This window comes from Leucoraja erinacea, chromosome 2 (assembly GCF_028641065.1).
Source record: "Leucoraja erinacea ecotype New England chromosome 2, Leri_hhj_1, whole genome shotgun sequence".
NCBI classification, from domain to species: Eukaryota; Metazoa; Chordata; class Chondrichthyes; order Rajiformes; family Rajidae; genus Leucoraja; species Leucoraja erinaceus.
In genome coordinates this window covers 16,781,387-16,796,128 of record NC_073378.1, presented here as the reverse complement: position 1 = coordinate 16,796,128, position 14,742 = coordinate 16,781,387, and the positions used below count along the sequence as shown (strand labels likewise).

General features: G+C 40.3%; 1 protein-coding gene across 3 annotated transcripts in view; it reads left to right on the top strand.

Annotated features, from left to right (window-relative positions):
- gad2 (glutamate decarboxylase 2) overlaps window positions 1-14,742 on the top strand; it is a 111,060-nt gene that overhangs the window by 50,926 nt on the left and 45,392 nt on the right. For all 3 annotated transcript variants that reach the window (XM_055652201.1, XM_055652221.1, XM_055652210.1), the window contains exon 4: window positions 3,571-3,804. In XM_055652201.1, the coding sequence (XP_055508176.1) occupies window positions 3,571-3,804 (234 nt within the window). The remainder of the gene's footprint in view (window positions 1-3,570; window positions 3,805-14,742) is intronic.

Sequence of the window (14,742 nt, the reverse complement as noted above, 5' to 3'; positions counted from 1 at the left end):
TGCAGGTACTACAACAACGTAGGTAGTCATAGAGTCATAGAGTGATACAGTGTGGAAACAGGCCCTTCGGCCCAACTTGCCCACACCGGCCAACATGTTCCAGCTACACTAGTCCCACCTGCACTTGCTATATCCCTCCAAACTTGTCCTGTCCATGTCTAACTGTTTCTTAAATGTTGGGATAGGTGAGTTGGGCTGAAGGGGCTATTCTTGCAGCGTATGACTCGATGACAGTCTGACTCCATTATATTTCTGAAATATGTAAAATTTGTCGTGAAGATTAAGGGACAAATATGTACTCCATAAAAGCTGACCTGGTCATAATGAAGTATTGGCTTGTAAGGAAATAAGAACATTACCGCACTTCCCTGATGAATCATTCTTAAAAATGTTGCAATATGATAACAATGGCTGGAGATTTCAACGTTTCTTTCACCACAGAGAACATTAAAAAATAAGTCAGGAGTAAAATATAAATCCTGCGGTTAAGTTACAGTGCTGTTATTAAATATCATCATTTGCTGCATGGCTAACCTGCTCAGAATTCATTTATTTTCTGCAAGTTTTCTCAAATGCTAGTTGGAAATTTCTTGGCCCTGCTATGAACAAGCAGTACAAGGTGGTCGCTAGGATCCAGAATTAGAAAAATTTAGCTGGCAACTAGAATCCCAAGTCAGATAAGTGGCAGACATTTTGCTAGAGAACATGGAGAGTCAAAGTATCAGGTCAACCTTCTTCAGATCCTTATCCACATTGTCCAGAGATGCTGCCTGACCTGCTGAGGTATCCCAGCACTGTATGCCTTTATTTGTAACCCAGCATCTGCAGTTCTATGTGTCTTGTCTGTTAACTAAAATGTTGTCCTAGTTAACAGACTAGACATATGGAACTGCAGATACAGGGTTACTGCTGATGTCTTTCCTGATGTCTTTCAAATTAAAACCTAGAACTTGGTTCTGGGTTTTAATTTGAAAGACATCAAGATTATCAGTGTGTTTAAGAAGGAACTGCAGATGCTGGAAAATCGAAGGTACACAAAAAAATGCTGGAGAAACTCAGCGGGTGCAGCAGCATCTATGGAGCAAAGGAGATAGGCAACATTTCGGGCTGAAACCCTTCTTCAAATCTGAGCCGGGCCGGTCAGACATGGAGTCTAAAGAAGGGTTTCGGCCAGAATCGTTGCCTATCTCCTTCGCTCCATAGATGCTGCTGCACCCACTGGGTTTCTCCAGCATTTTTGTGTACCATCAAGATTATCAATTTATGCTCAAAGACTGAACCTAGGGTATGGCTCAATCTTCAGCCTTCTAATATGTAGAGAGGGGTTAACGAACGGTTTAATGGTTTAGAGATTGGTTTAATGAATCAACCAATCAAAGATCTTGAAGAGCCAAAATAAAAAGCTGCAGATGCTGAAAATTTGAAAGTGAACGAAAAAGCCCAGGGTGACACCAAAGATCTAGATATTTCAAATTGCCATCACCCGCACTTCTCATCGAATGAGAGATGGTTGACCCTGAACATTAACCTCCATCCATGAATGCTGCAAAACCTGTTAAATAACACCATTCAAACAAGGGGACATGACATGAGAATTAAGGGACTGAAGTTTAGGGGTAACATGAGGGGGAACTTCTTTACTCAGAGAGTGGTAGCTGTGTGGAATGAGCTTCCAGTGAAGGTGGTGGAGGCAGGTTCGTTTTTATCATTTAAAAATAAATTGGATAGTTATATGGATGGGAAGGGAATGGAGGGTGATGGTCTGAGCGCAGGTGTATGGGACTAGGGGAGATTATGTGTTCGGCACGGACTAGAAGGGTCGAGATGGCCTGTTTCCGTGCTGTAATTGTTATATGGTTTATATGGTTATGTCCCGTCAGTAAAGTATCTATCTTGTCAGACTCAGAAGTATCTTGTCGGACTCTGTAAGGGACCTGAGCTTGTTAAGATTCATCATTTGTAATAGCAAGAAGCAAAGTGGAAACACCCCCAGACATTATATTCATCCCACTGGTAATGCAGTGACTTATTGGTTTACCAATGGGATACATGCAGTACACCAAGGAATCTCTCTGAACTTAGCAACGGAATAACATTTTAATTATTTTACTGCATTTGATGTTTTATTGAACGATTAAAAGTGAAAATATGTATCATATCAAAAATAGTAGGATTATATATTTTCTGGGTAATTGTGTGTATCAGATAATGAGACTTTAAAGAGTTTATTCTCCGTTAAAGTACTAGATAGAAGATCGTTTCTGAATGCACAATGCACAACTGCAATCAGTGATGATCATTTTTAATCTATACTTTCAATACATGTTCACACTAAACAGTCACTCCACCTGATTCTGCTGCTTTGCACTGACAATTTTTAATAACTCTGGCACTGGCAACTTAAATCAGCTGCCCTGGACATTCTATGACTGTTTTTACTGTATTTTAATGTTGCTGTTTTACCTGCACTTTTTAACTATTTGTACTGTTTTATCAGGGACTGGATTGTTTTTATTGTTTTTATTATGTGTGAAATGTTTAAGTTTTATGTGCGATGCTCCGGTATTCCCTGGGAAACGTCTTCTCAATTTGCACTGTACAATTGTGCCTTGGAAGATGACAATAAAGGTTGATTGACTAATTGTAAGAATTCTTTAACAATGCACCACCTGGTCTTAATCGCAACACAACACACTGGCATTAATCGTAGGAAAGCATGGAAAAAGATTGAACCTGTTTAACTTAATTCACATTTTAGAGCTTCCCAGCTGTGCATACAAATCTGGTTGAGTTGTTATATTTTAACCTCCCCCCACCCCCAAAAAAAAGCACCCCATCCAAACAACTGAACTTAATTTAATTTCATATTAAAATAAAAATCACAATCAAAATTACAAAAGGATGTTCCCCACTTGAGGTTGTTTACCTGCTCAGTGTGTGAACAACTTAACTGTAACCATTACACTTCTGGCTATTAGCTTATGATAACCTTAGTAAAATAATATATGCTCACACTATCCTTACTGGGAAGTTAAAACAAATTTTTTAAAAATGGGTGATTTACAGTAGTCAATTATTATGCACTTACCTGTAATATCACCAAAAGCCATTTTACTAAATGATTTATCGTTACTTTGAGATAATGTATAATACTGGATAAATGGGTATGTTGGAAGCAGAAGTTTTATTCTGTTGATGTTGAATAAATGATTGGCTAATATGGTTCTTCAGCTAAATGGACATTTGATTCTTGATGGGATAATTGTGAGGTGAAATATGAGAGCTGTGGCTCATTCATAAATCATCGCGAGTCCTTTGTCAAATCCCAGCCAGAAGCATTCCTTCCCAGTTGAGGAAACCGATCGACATAATTAACTTCACCCCATGTGGCTATCATCTCCTGCTGGCAGATAATGGGCAGACATTGATATTGGTTCTCGAGGTGACTGGAAATTACTTGTTCCTAGCGTGAGGAGCTGACCTGCACGCATCTTGTTCAAGTGACATTGAAAATTGAATGAAACGAAAACCAACTAATTGCTTTTTTCCCTCCCGCTTCTATCTCTACAGACCTTCTGCCAGCATGCAATGGGGAAGCAGTCACTTTCACTTTCTTGGAACAAGTTTTGGACATTCTACTTGAGTACATTTTGAAAACATTTGACAGATCTACAAAAGTAATAGATTTCCACTATCCCGAAGATCTCCTGGAGGGATTTAACTGGATGCTGGATGAAAAGCCGAATACTTTAGAAGACATTTTGTTGACCTGCAGGACAACACTAAAATATGCTGTAAAGACAGGTAGGAAGATTCATGAAATCTCCTTTGGCCGTCGTGAGCCAGAGTACAATGTAAAGTATAAAGTGGATTTTTAACCTAGAGATTGGGTGTACAATTTAATCAGCTGATAAAACGCTTGAAATAATCACCACAAATATTTCACGATACTTTACTTTAAAACTGACCACAAAACAAAGTCTAACACTCACAACAAGCCAAATAAACTTTCTTGACTACAGTATAATAACTGGGAAAAAATTAATACTAAAATTTTGGAAAGGCCCTATAACCCCCACAATTAAAATGTGGATTGTGGAAATGTCGGAGACCCTACACCTGGAAAGAATCAGACTTGTCTTAATGGACAAACAAGAACTTTTTGTTAGAATATGGTCTCCATTCATTGACTATTTGAAGGGGTAGATCGGTTCAGCACGGGAACCTGACTGAAGCTTGAACTCAGGATTAGATGAAAAGTTATACTTTATAATCCACGAACCCATCTCCAATGATGTATTATTAGTAAATCATTCCATTCTTTTTTTTATCTTGACATTTGTGGGGTTTTTTTTCTCTTTCTCTCTTACTTCCTATCTTTAAAAAAAATACTAGAAGCAGAATCAATCCACAATTGATAATATTAATAATGTACGACATATACATGAAATGTTTATAATATGTATTTGCTTCTAATAAAAATATTAATAAAAAATAAATCAAACTGACCACAAACAGCTACTTTTGAGTTGGAGGAAGCATGCAACAGCAGATAAGAACAGTTTGACTGGCAATCCAGTGCAGGAATGTTCCAGATCATCACACAGGGGTTTAGATTGGGGAATCACTCATTGTCTGAACTCATGATCTGAATTCACAGTAGTGTGAAAACGATATTATCTACTCCAGTGACAGATTATTTATCAAGAGTATTCACTCTGCCAGCAGGGCAAGGCAATTTAGAAGATACCGTATGCTACTCTAATCTGTTGAATCTCAGTAGTGGACACAATTTGGGTGTTTAAGAAGGAACTGCAGATGCTGGAAAATCGAAGGTACACACAAAAGCTGGAGAAACTCAGCGGGAGCAGCATCATCTATGGAGCGAAGGAAATAGGCAACGATTCAAGCCAAAACCCTTTTTCACACTGATGGAGGGGTGGGAGGGGGGGTAGAAGAAAGGAAAAAGGAGGAGGAGCCAGAAGGCTGGGATATGGGAGGAGACAGCAGGAGGGCTGAGGAAGGGGAGGAGACAGCAAGGACTAACAAAATTGGGAGAATTCAATGTTCATGCCCCCAGGATGCAGGGTATTTGGGTCTTCATTGACTGGGCTATGGAAATGGTCAAAGTTTTACAGAGGAGGGAAACAGCAGACAGAATGGAGAAAGAGAAAGTAGGACATCCTTTCAGACGATTGCCTACTAGGTAATTTATTTTCCTCTTTAGAAACAACCAATTTTCTGTTTCAAAGATGCATGGCTCCTTTTAACTAATCATTGAATATTGACCAATTATTCTCAGGATGGAAGCTAGCCAACTGAAATTCCTCGTGGGAAAGGATACACAATGAGATTATAGCTATGACCATTTTTAAATGATGTTGCCTTTTGCTCATTCTTTTCATCGGATAGGGTAAAGATATTATTCCATTTTATTTCTTAACAAAGTGGATGTCGAACTACCTGTTTCTAATCAAGTTACACATACCTCTGCCTATTATGCTCTGCAGCTGGTCAGTTACAAGTGCAAATGTGCTGATCTGGCCATTGTTTTCCAGCTCTGATTGTAAGATTGTGGTTCTAGTTTCTACATTTCCTCTCAAAAAGATAGCTTTTCTGCATCAATACTTTTTCCACTTGTGCCTCATTAATAAAAGATAGGTGTATAGAAGTCGCTCCTTCATTCCATTGTTCTAATAGGCTGTGGGCCGAGCATCAAAAATGTGTCTAGAAATCAGTTTTCGTGACCCAAGTCACCAAACTACATGAAATTTTCCACAGATTTAGATGAAATATAATTGAGAAGTCATAACTCGTCATTGCCGAAAGTTGCACATTAATTAATTAAACTAATTAGAAAATGAGATCAGGAAAGTTTCGGCAATGTGGCCAATGCCCATATTACACGATGGGCAGCCTATTTCCGTGTTGCAGTGCATTTAAACTATATATCATTGTACCTATATATATTCCAGATAGTAATATAGGTAATATAATAATAATATATTATTATATTATTATATTATTATACCTATATTACTATCTGGAATATATATAGGTACAATAATAAATAATATTATTATACCTATATTACTATCTGGAATATAATATATATATTATTATACCTATATATATTCCAGATAGTAATATAGGTATAATATATATATTATTATACCTATATATATTCCAGATAGTAATATATGTTAATAATATAATATATTATTATACCTATATATATTCCAGATAGATATATTCCTCCGTTTTCCTGCTACAGACGGCACTATGTATCCCCTCCCCCACCGGGGATCGCGAATCGGCCGCTTTTTAATTGCGAATCGGCCGCGTTTTAATTGTGGAGCACCTTTTCCCGGTAAATTATCGCAGGCAGCTCCGAGATTAGACGATTAAGATTTATTACTCTACAACAAGTTGGCATTAGTGAAAACGTTACATTTATCTTGTTATTGATACATATAGTTTAGGCCCTCAACTTCATGGATGAATGAATAAGTGAATGAGTGAATTAATGAATGATAGAGTGAATGAATGAGTGAGTGAGTGAGTGAGTGAGTGAGTGAGTGAGTGAGTGAGTGAGTGAGTGAGTGAGTGAGTGAGTGAGCGAGCGAGCGAGTGAGCGAATGAATGAATGAGTGAATTAGTGAATGTACAGCCTCCAAATCTCATGTTTTCACATTATAAAGGGTGCAATTAAATTAATTAAAGTCCATACAGATTAATTTTCATAAATTCAGACTTTAGATCTTACCTTTCAGTTTGAGTTGATTCACAAAGTTTCACAACTTTGTGCTCAGCAGGGACTTTGCTATCAAGACTTTCTTCCACTTCTATCCACTTAGCTGCACATTTTTCAGGCTTCTTAATGCTTTTCTCACTAAATTCAATTACCCTGCTGCAAGTTTCCACGACAAAGAACCTTCATCGGAATCTCCAGTAAAACAGGCATCAGTAGAGGCACTCTCAGCCATGTTGGGTGCTAGCCTGAAACAAAGCGCGTGATTAGCCAACTGGCAGACAACTCAATGTTAAACGTGCTTTGATTGGGCTAAAAATACCCAAAATGTTTCTGTTTTTTCTCTAATTTAATAAAAATGTGCAAGTCTTGTTCATGACGAGTTTCAGGGGTGATTTATATAATTTTTTTACGCAATATGTGAAAATTTCATGTAGTTCTGTGACTTGGGTCATAAAACACTGGAATAAAGCTCCTCGGCCCACAGCCTATAATGGATTGGGAAAAAGCTTTACATTTGCAATAAAAACACAAACTGCTGGAGTAACTCAGTGGGTCAGGCAGTATCTCTGGAAAACATGGATAGGTGACATTTTGGGTTGGAATCCTTCTTCTGACTTTAGATTTTCGAAGGACTGGGAAGGGATGGGTTGATCGGATATCGTCATCAAAGCTTTGGTAGACGCAAAATGCTGGAGAAACTCAGTGGGTGAGGCAGCATCTATGAAGAGAAGGAAAGGGTGATGTTTCGGGTCGAGATCCTTCTTCAGACTGATGTTGAGGGAGCGGGGGCGGGAATAAGATAGAAAGTGGGCGGAGACAGTACGACTTGTAGGAGAACTGGGGAGGGGAAGGAGGGAGAAAGCAAGGGCTACCTGAAATTAGAGAAGTCAATGTTCATACCCCTTGGGTGTAAACTACCCAAATGAAATATGAGGTGCTGTTCCTCCACTTTGCGCTGGGCCTCACTCTGACAATGGAGGAGGCCCAGGACAGAAAGTTTGGATTGGGAATGGGAGCAGGTAGTTGAAGTGCTGAGCCACCGAGAGATCAGGTTGGTTATGACGGACTGAGCGGAGATGTTCAGTGAAACGATCTCCGAGCCTGCGCTTTGTCTCGCCAATGTAGAGAGGTTGACACCTGGAACAGTGGATGCAGTAGATGAGGTTGAAGGAGGTGCAAGTGAACCTCTGCCTCACCTGGAAAGACTGTTTGGGTCTTTGGATGGAGTCGAGGAGGGAGGTAAAGGCATTTGTTTTCTCGGGATTTGCCTGCACCTCCATCTTTTACCTCAAGGGTCATAATAAGGGTCATTTGCTACTTCCTGGCGTCGAACTATTGTAAGGACATGGATCACTGGAGATGGAGCAGGGGAGATTCACCAAGATGTCACCTGAGTTAGGAGAAACTGGGAAGACTGGGTATCTTTTCCTGCGATTTGGGAGTCTGAGATGAGATGATAGAGATATACAGAATAATGAAGGGCATAGGCAGGTTGATAGTCTGAAGAAAGGTCCAGACCCAAAATGTTCCCTGACCATGTTCTCCAAAGATGCTGCTAGAACTGCTGAGTTACTCCTTTGTCTTTTTTTTTGTAAACCAGCATCGACAGTTCCTTGTGTCAGTATCTAAGGAGAATATGGATAGGCAGCGTTTCGTGTCAGGACCCTTTTTCAGACTGATTGTAGCAGGGGAAGAAAGCTGAGAGGTAGGGGTGGAACAAAGCCTTTCGAGTGATAAGTAGATACATGTGAGGATTGATGGCATGGCGTTGAGGAATGGCCTGCCCCGCAATAAATGCATTTGTGTTTTTCTTGTTTATTCCTCTGCTTTACAAAAGTCCTCTCATTTGAACCCTTAGTTCTGCATTCATCAATGAGACAAAATCACTTTGATTAGTAAAGAGAGAAATAAACTGGGAAATAAACTTTAGTACGTGGATATTGATTTCAGATTAAGTGTTGCATAAGTTTTTTTAATAGTAGAATTGAAGAAATACTGTAGCACGAGGGCTTGGGTTTACATCCATAAATCTGGCAGAACCATTTCCAATAATTGTTTACATTCTCTCCTGATAATCCTTCCTTAAACTTCTAGGTCGGGCTAACTTAACAGTTTCTCAGTTGGCACAACAGACAGTGAATAGATGTTTTAAAACTAGAAATCTGAATACAATCTATTCCTCTTCTACTGCACTCAGAACAATAACACAGCAATTATACTGCTGTGCTTTTATACATTGGATGGTCTAAGTTCAGCTTTCTAAGACGTTTTACCATAGCAATTACTTATCACGCATTCACATTAAAAGGAACTAAAAGTCTAAATGTACACGATGAATGTTAATTAATTTCATCTCCAAGGTTACCAAATGCTGATAAATTATAAGCATCAACTTACTTGCAATAGCTCTACAATACAATGGGCTTCTTCACAATTCTCAAATGCTGAATGATATGATATTGTCTTACATTATATTCCAATAAGTTGTAGAGTGCTGACATGGATAGAGAAGTGGTTAGCAGACAGGAAACAAAGAGTAGGGATTAACGGGTCCCTTTCAGAATGGCAGGCAGTGACTAGTGGGGTACCGCAAGGCTCGGTGCTGGGACCGCAGCTATTTACAATATACATCAGTGATTTGGGTGAAAGGATTCAAAGTAACATTAGCAAATTTGCAGATGACACAAACTGTGAGGAGGATGCTATGAGAATGCAGGGTGACTTGCACAGATTGGGGTAGTGGGCAGATGCATGGCAGATGAAGTTTAATGTGGATAAATGTGAGGTTATCCACTTGGGTATCAAAAACAGGAAGGCAGATTACTATCTATATGGTGACAAGTTGGGAAAAGGGGAAGTACAACTGGATCTGGGGGTCCTTGGTCATCAGTCTATAAAAGTAAGCATGCAGGTACAGCAGGCAGTAAAAAGAATGGCAGTTGGCCTTCATAACAAGAGGAGTCGAGTATAGGAGCAAAGAGGTCCTTCTACAGTTGTACAGAGCCCTAGTGCGACCACACCTGGAGTATTGTATGCAGTTTTGTTCCCCCAATTTGAGGAAGGACATTCTTGCTATTGTGGGAGTGCAGCGTAGGTTTACAAGGTTAATTCCTGGGATGGCGGGACTGTCATATGCTGAGAGAATGGAGCAGCTGGGCTTGTACACTCTGGTGTTTAGAAGGATGAGAGGTTATCACATTGAAACATATAAGATTATTAAGGGTTTGGACACGCTAGAGGCAGGAAACATGTTCCCGATGTTGGGGGAGTCCAGAACCAGGGCCACAGTTTAAGAATAAGTGGTAAGCCATTTAGAACGGAGACGAGGAAACACTTTTTCTCACAGAGAGTTGTTAGTCTGTGGAATTCTCTCCCACAGTGGCCGGTTCTTTGGATACTTTCAAGAGAGAGCTAGATAGGGCTCTTAAAAATAGCAGAGTCAGGGGATATGGGGAGAAGGCAGTGATCAGCCATGATCACATTGAATGTCAGTGCTGGCTCGAAGGGCTGAATGGCCTACTCCTGCACCCATTGGCTATTGTCTATTGAGAATTTATTTCAACTTTCTAATCCATTGTCACACCTATGTTTAAAACATTATTGGTCATATTTTGCACAATCCTCTGACTGAAGATTGTTCCACTGGTGGTGCCACACCGATCATAGAATTATTCATTGTGCATAAAAAGAGCAAACCTTAAATAAAGAAATCTGAAATTTAAAATAAGTGCTACGTGTTCTTGGAAAAGATGGCAACATTTCTCTTCCACAGATATCTCCTATGGCACCCTGGACTCTGGTCTGCAAAGTCCAGAAAGTCCAAAGACAGTTATTCTACTTAATATCAGCATCAAACAAGAGTATATTCTTTCTCAACATATATTCTGTGGTTCTTTATTTTTCTTCTTTTTTTTTTCTTTTTTTTTCTTTTCATTTATTTTGTTTTTTATTAAAAACATTGTACATGCATCTTAATCATAATATGCAACATAATACATTTTGTGTACAACTTCTCTTTTTTTTTAACTTTAAGCTGTAATAGAAAAAGAGAAAAGAGAAAGAAGGGAAGAATGAGGATAGTAGTGAAGTGTAGTCCGCAGTAATTGCCGTTAAATTGTGTAGTTCTAAAGGCGGAATAGATGGGTCTAATCCTTGCTAGACCTACGACAATGAAACAAATCCAATTAAGAACTTGTCTTCAATTTATCCTTTCCAGGCCATAAACTTTCTATGGGGAAAATAATGAAACCAACCACGTGAAATTCAGGTCTGCAATATTCAAGTCAATGACCCCAAGCAGTACAAGAAAACTGTCTATGACCGATGCCAGGCAATTAACAAGAGGGAATTTTGGACCAAGCTGGAGTCACAAGACAATGGCACAGATACCTGTAGTTGTGCCAATGCTTACACACCAAACCAGGCTGCAAAGCGAAGGCAGGCAGTATTGTTGGCAACAATGGGTCCCTCACCAATTAACTCAATGCATTTTATGCTGGATTTGAACAGAAGGCCTGTAGAGAAATGCCACACACCCCGCCAATCTCTGGTGCACCTGTACCAACTGTTACTGTGGCAGACGTAAGTTTGGCCTTCCTGAGTGAACCCGCAGAAAGCAACAGGTCCAGATGGAGTCCCTCCCTGGCTCTGGTCCTCATGATCTGTGCAGACCAGCTAGCAAGGTATTCGCAGACTACAGTAAATTATAGAGAGATGTAGATGTAGCCCAGTCCATCACACAGACCAAACTTCCCACCATTGACTATATCTAGACTTCATGTTGCCTCAGGCCAAAGACAGCCAACATAATATAAGATGTCCCACCCCGGTCATTCCTTCTTCTCTCTGCACCCATTTGGCAGAATGTACAGAAGTTTGAAAGCACACACCACCAGACTCAGGAACAGCTTCTTCCCCTCTGTAATTAGGCTTTTGAATCGGTCTTCCATAACTTAGGGTACTGTCCGATTCACCTCTACCCCATTGTGGACTTTGTACTTTGTTTACGGAACTAATGCACTCCAATATGTTTCTTCCCATTTGTTCTATATACTTGAGATTGATTTGTTAATAGCACCCCTGGCACCCCTGGCACCCACCTCTCCGTGCAAAAATACTTGCCCCTCACAACCGCTTTAAATTTTGCCCCTCTCGCCTTAAAGCTCTTCCATCTACCCTTTGAGATTTCCACCCTGGCAAATAATTCTCACCGTATATATGCTTTTCATAATTTTATTACAGGGTGACACTGTGGCACAGCTGGTAGAGCTGCTGCCTCGCAGCGCCGGAGACGCGGGTTCGATCCTGACCCCGGGTACTGTCTGTGTGGAGTTCTCCCCATGAACACGGGAGTTTTCTCTGGCTACTCCTCCTACATATCAAAAGATTGCAGGTTAACTGACCTCTGTAAAATTTACACATAGTGTGTAGGGAGTGGATGAGAAAGCACGATAATACAGAACTAATATAAACAGGCGATCCGTGGTCTGCGTGTTGTCGGGAGGCCTTCAAAGCCGACAATCTGTAATAAATTTTAATGGAGAGAAGGCAGGGATGGGAAACTGAGTTGGATGAAAGAAAGAGATTAGTTAAAACAAATGTAGGTCCCTTGCAGTCAGAAACAGGTGAGTTGATCATGGGGAACAAGGATATGGCGGACCAATTGAATAGCTACTTTGATTCCGTCTTCACTAAAGAAGACATAAATAATTTGCCGGAAATAGCAGGGGACCGCGGGTCAAAGGAGTTGGAGGAATTGAGTGAAATCCAGGTTAGCCGGGAAGTGGTGTTGGGTAAATTGAATGGATTAAAGGCCGATAAATCCCCAGGGCCAGATAGGCTGCATCCCAGAGTACTTAAGGAAGTGGCTCCAGAAATAGTGGATGCATTAGTAATAATCTTTCAAAACTCTTTAGATTCTGGAGTAGTTCCTGAGGGTTGGCGGGTAGCAAACGTAACCCCACTTTTTAAGAAGGGAGGGAGAGAGAAAACGGGGAATTACAGACCAGTTAGTCTAACATCGGTAGTGGGGAAACTGCTAGAGTCAGTTATTAAAGATGGGATAGCAGCACATTTGGAAAGTGGTGAAATCATTGGACAAAGTCAGCATGGATTTACGAAAGGTAAATCATGTCTGACGAATCTTATAGAATTTTTCGAGGATGTAACTAGTAGCGTGGATAGGGGAGAACTAGTGGATGTGGTGTATCTGGACTTCCAGAAGGCTTTCGACAAGGTCCCACATAAGAGATTAGTATACAAACTTAAAGCACACGGCATTGGGGGTTCAGTATTGATGTGGATAGAGAACTGGCTGGCAAACAGGAAGCAAAGAGTAGGAGTAAACGGGTCCTTTTCACAATGGCAGGCAGTGACTAGTGGGGTACCGCAAGGCTCAGTGCTGGACCTCAGCTATTTACAATATATATTAATGATCTGGATGAGGGAATTGAATGCAATATCTCCAAGTTTGCGGATGACACTAAGCTGGGGGGCAGTGTTAGCTGTGAGGAGGATGCTAGGAGACTGCAAGGTGACTTGGATAGGCTGGGTGAGTGGGCAAATGTTTGGCAGATGCAGTATAATGTGGATAAATGTGAGGTTATCCATTTTGGTGGCAAAAACAGGAAAGCAGACTATTATCTAAATGGTGGCCGACTAGGAAAAGGGGAGATGCAGCGAGAACTGGGTGTCATGGTACACCAGTCATTGAAAGTAGGCATGCAGGTGCAGCAGGCAGTGAAGAAAGCGAATGGTATGTTAGCTTTCATAGTAAAAGGATTTGAGTATAGGAGCAGGGAGGTTCTACTGCAGTTGTACAGGGTCTTGGTGAGACCACACCTGGAGTATTGCGTACAGTTTTGGTCTCCAAATCTGAGGAAGGACATTATTGCCATAGAGGGAGTGCAGAGAAGGTTCACCAGACTGATTCCTGGGATGTCAGGACTGTCTTATGAAGAAAGACTTGATAGATTTGGTTTATACTCTCTAGTATTTAGGAGATTAAGAGGGGATCTTATAGAAACTTACAAAATTCTTAAGGGGTTGGACAGGCTAGATGCAGGAAGATTGCTCCCGATGTTGGGGAAGTCCAGGACAAGGGGTCACAGCTTAAGGATAAGGGGGAATTCCTTTAAAACCGAGATTAGAAGAACTTTTTTCACACAGAGAGTGGTGAATCTCTGGAACTCTCTGCCGCAGAGGGTAGTCGAGGCTGGTTCATTGGCTATATTTAAGAGGGAGTTAGATGTGGCCCTTGTGGCTAAGGGGATCAGAGGGTATGGAGAGAAGGCAGGTACGGGATACTGAGTTGGATGATCAGCCATGATCATATTGAATGGCGGTGCAGGCTCGAAGGGCCGAATGGCCTACTCCTGCACCTAAATTTCTATGTTTCTATGATCAACCATGATCATATCGAATGGCGGTGCAGGCTCGAAGGGCCGAATGGCCTACTCCTGAACCTATTTTCTATGTCTATGTTTCTATATACTTCTATTGATGAAGCATTCAGCTGCCCTCTGCACAGAGCTCTTCATTTCATTGCAAAATGAAAACAGTATTTTTTATCTATCATATTTTCTTTTTCTTTGCTTTTTTTCAAATAGAATTGAGCAATCTTATCGGGTTGTTACACAGTGAGTTTATAACATGCACATTGGCCCAACTCCAGCTTTCATATAAAGCTCCCAGTCTAATAATCATAAATAACCTGTTAGTTGATATTACATGAGGACAAATGTATGTGAGATATGCTTGAAGAATTTCCACACCATGCTGATGAAAGACTCAATGTTATCAGGAATCCAAGCACCACGTTACCTGTTGGCATTCTTGAATACAATATTGATTTGAACATAATTCAAACGAGACACATGCATTTATGTCAGAATCATCTCTGGACATCTATTTAATAAAAATAATCATGTATACATTTTGTTACATTTATTTGAAGCTGATAAATTAAAAAAATGCCAAACGTGAGTAAT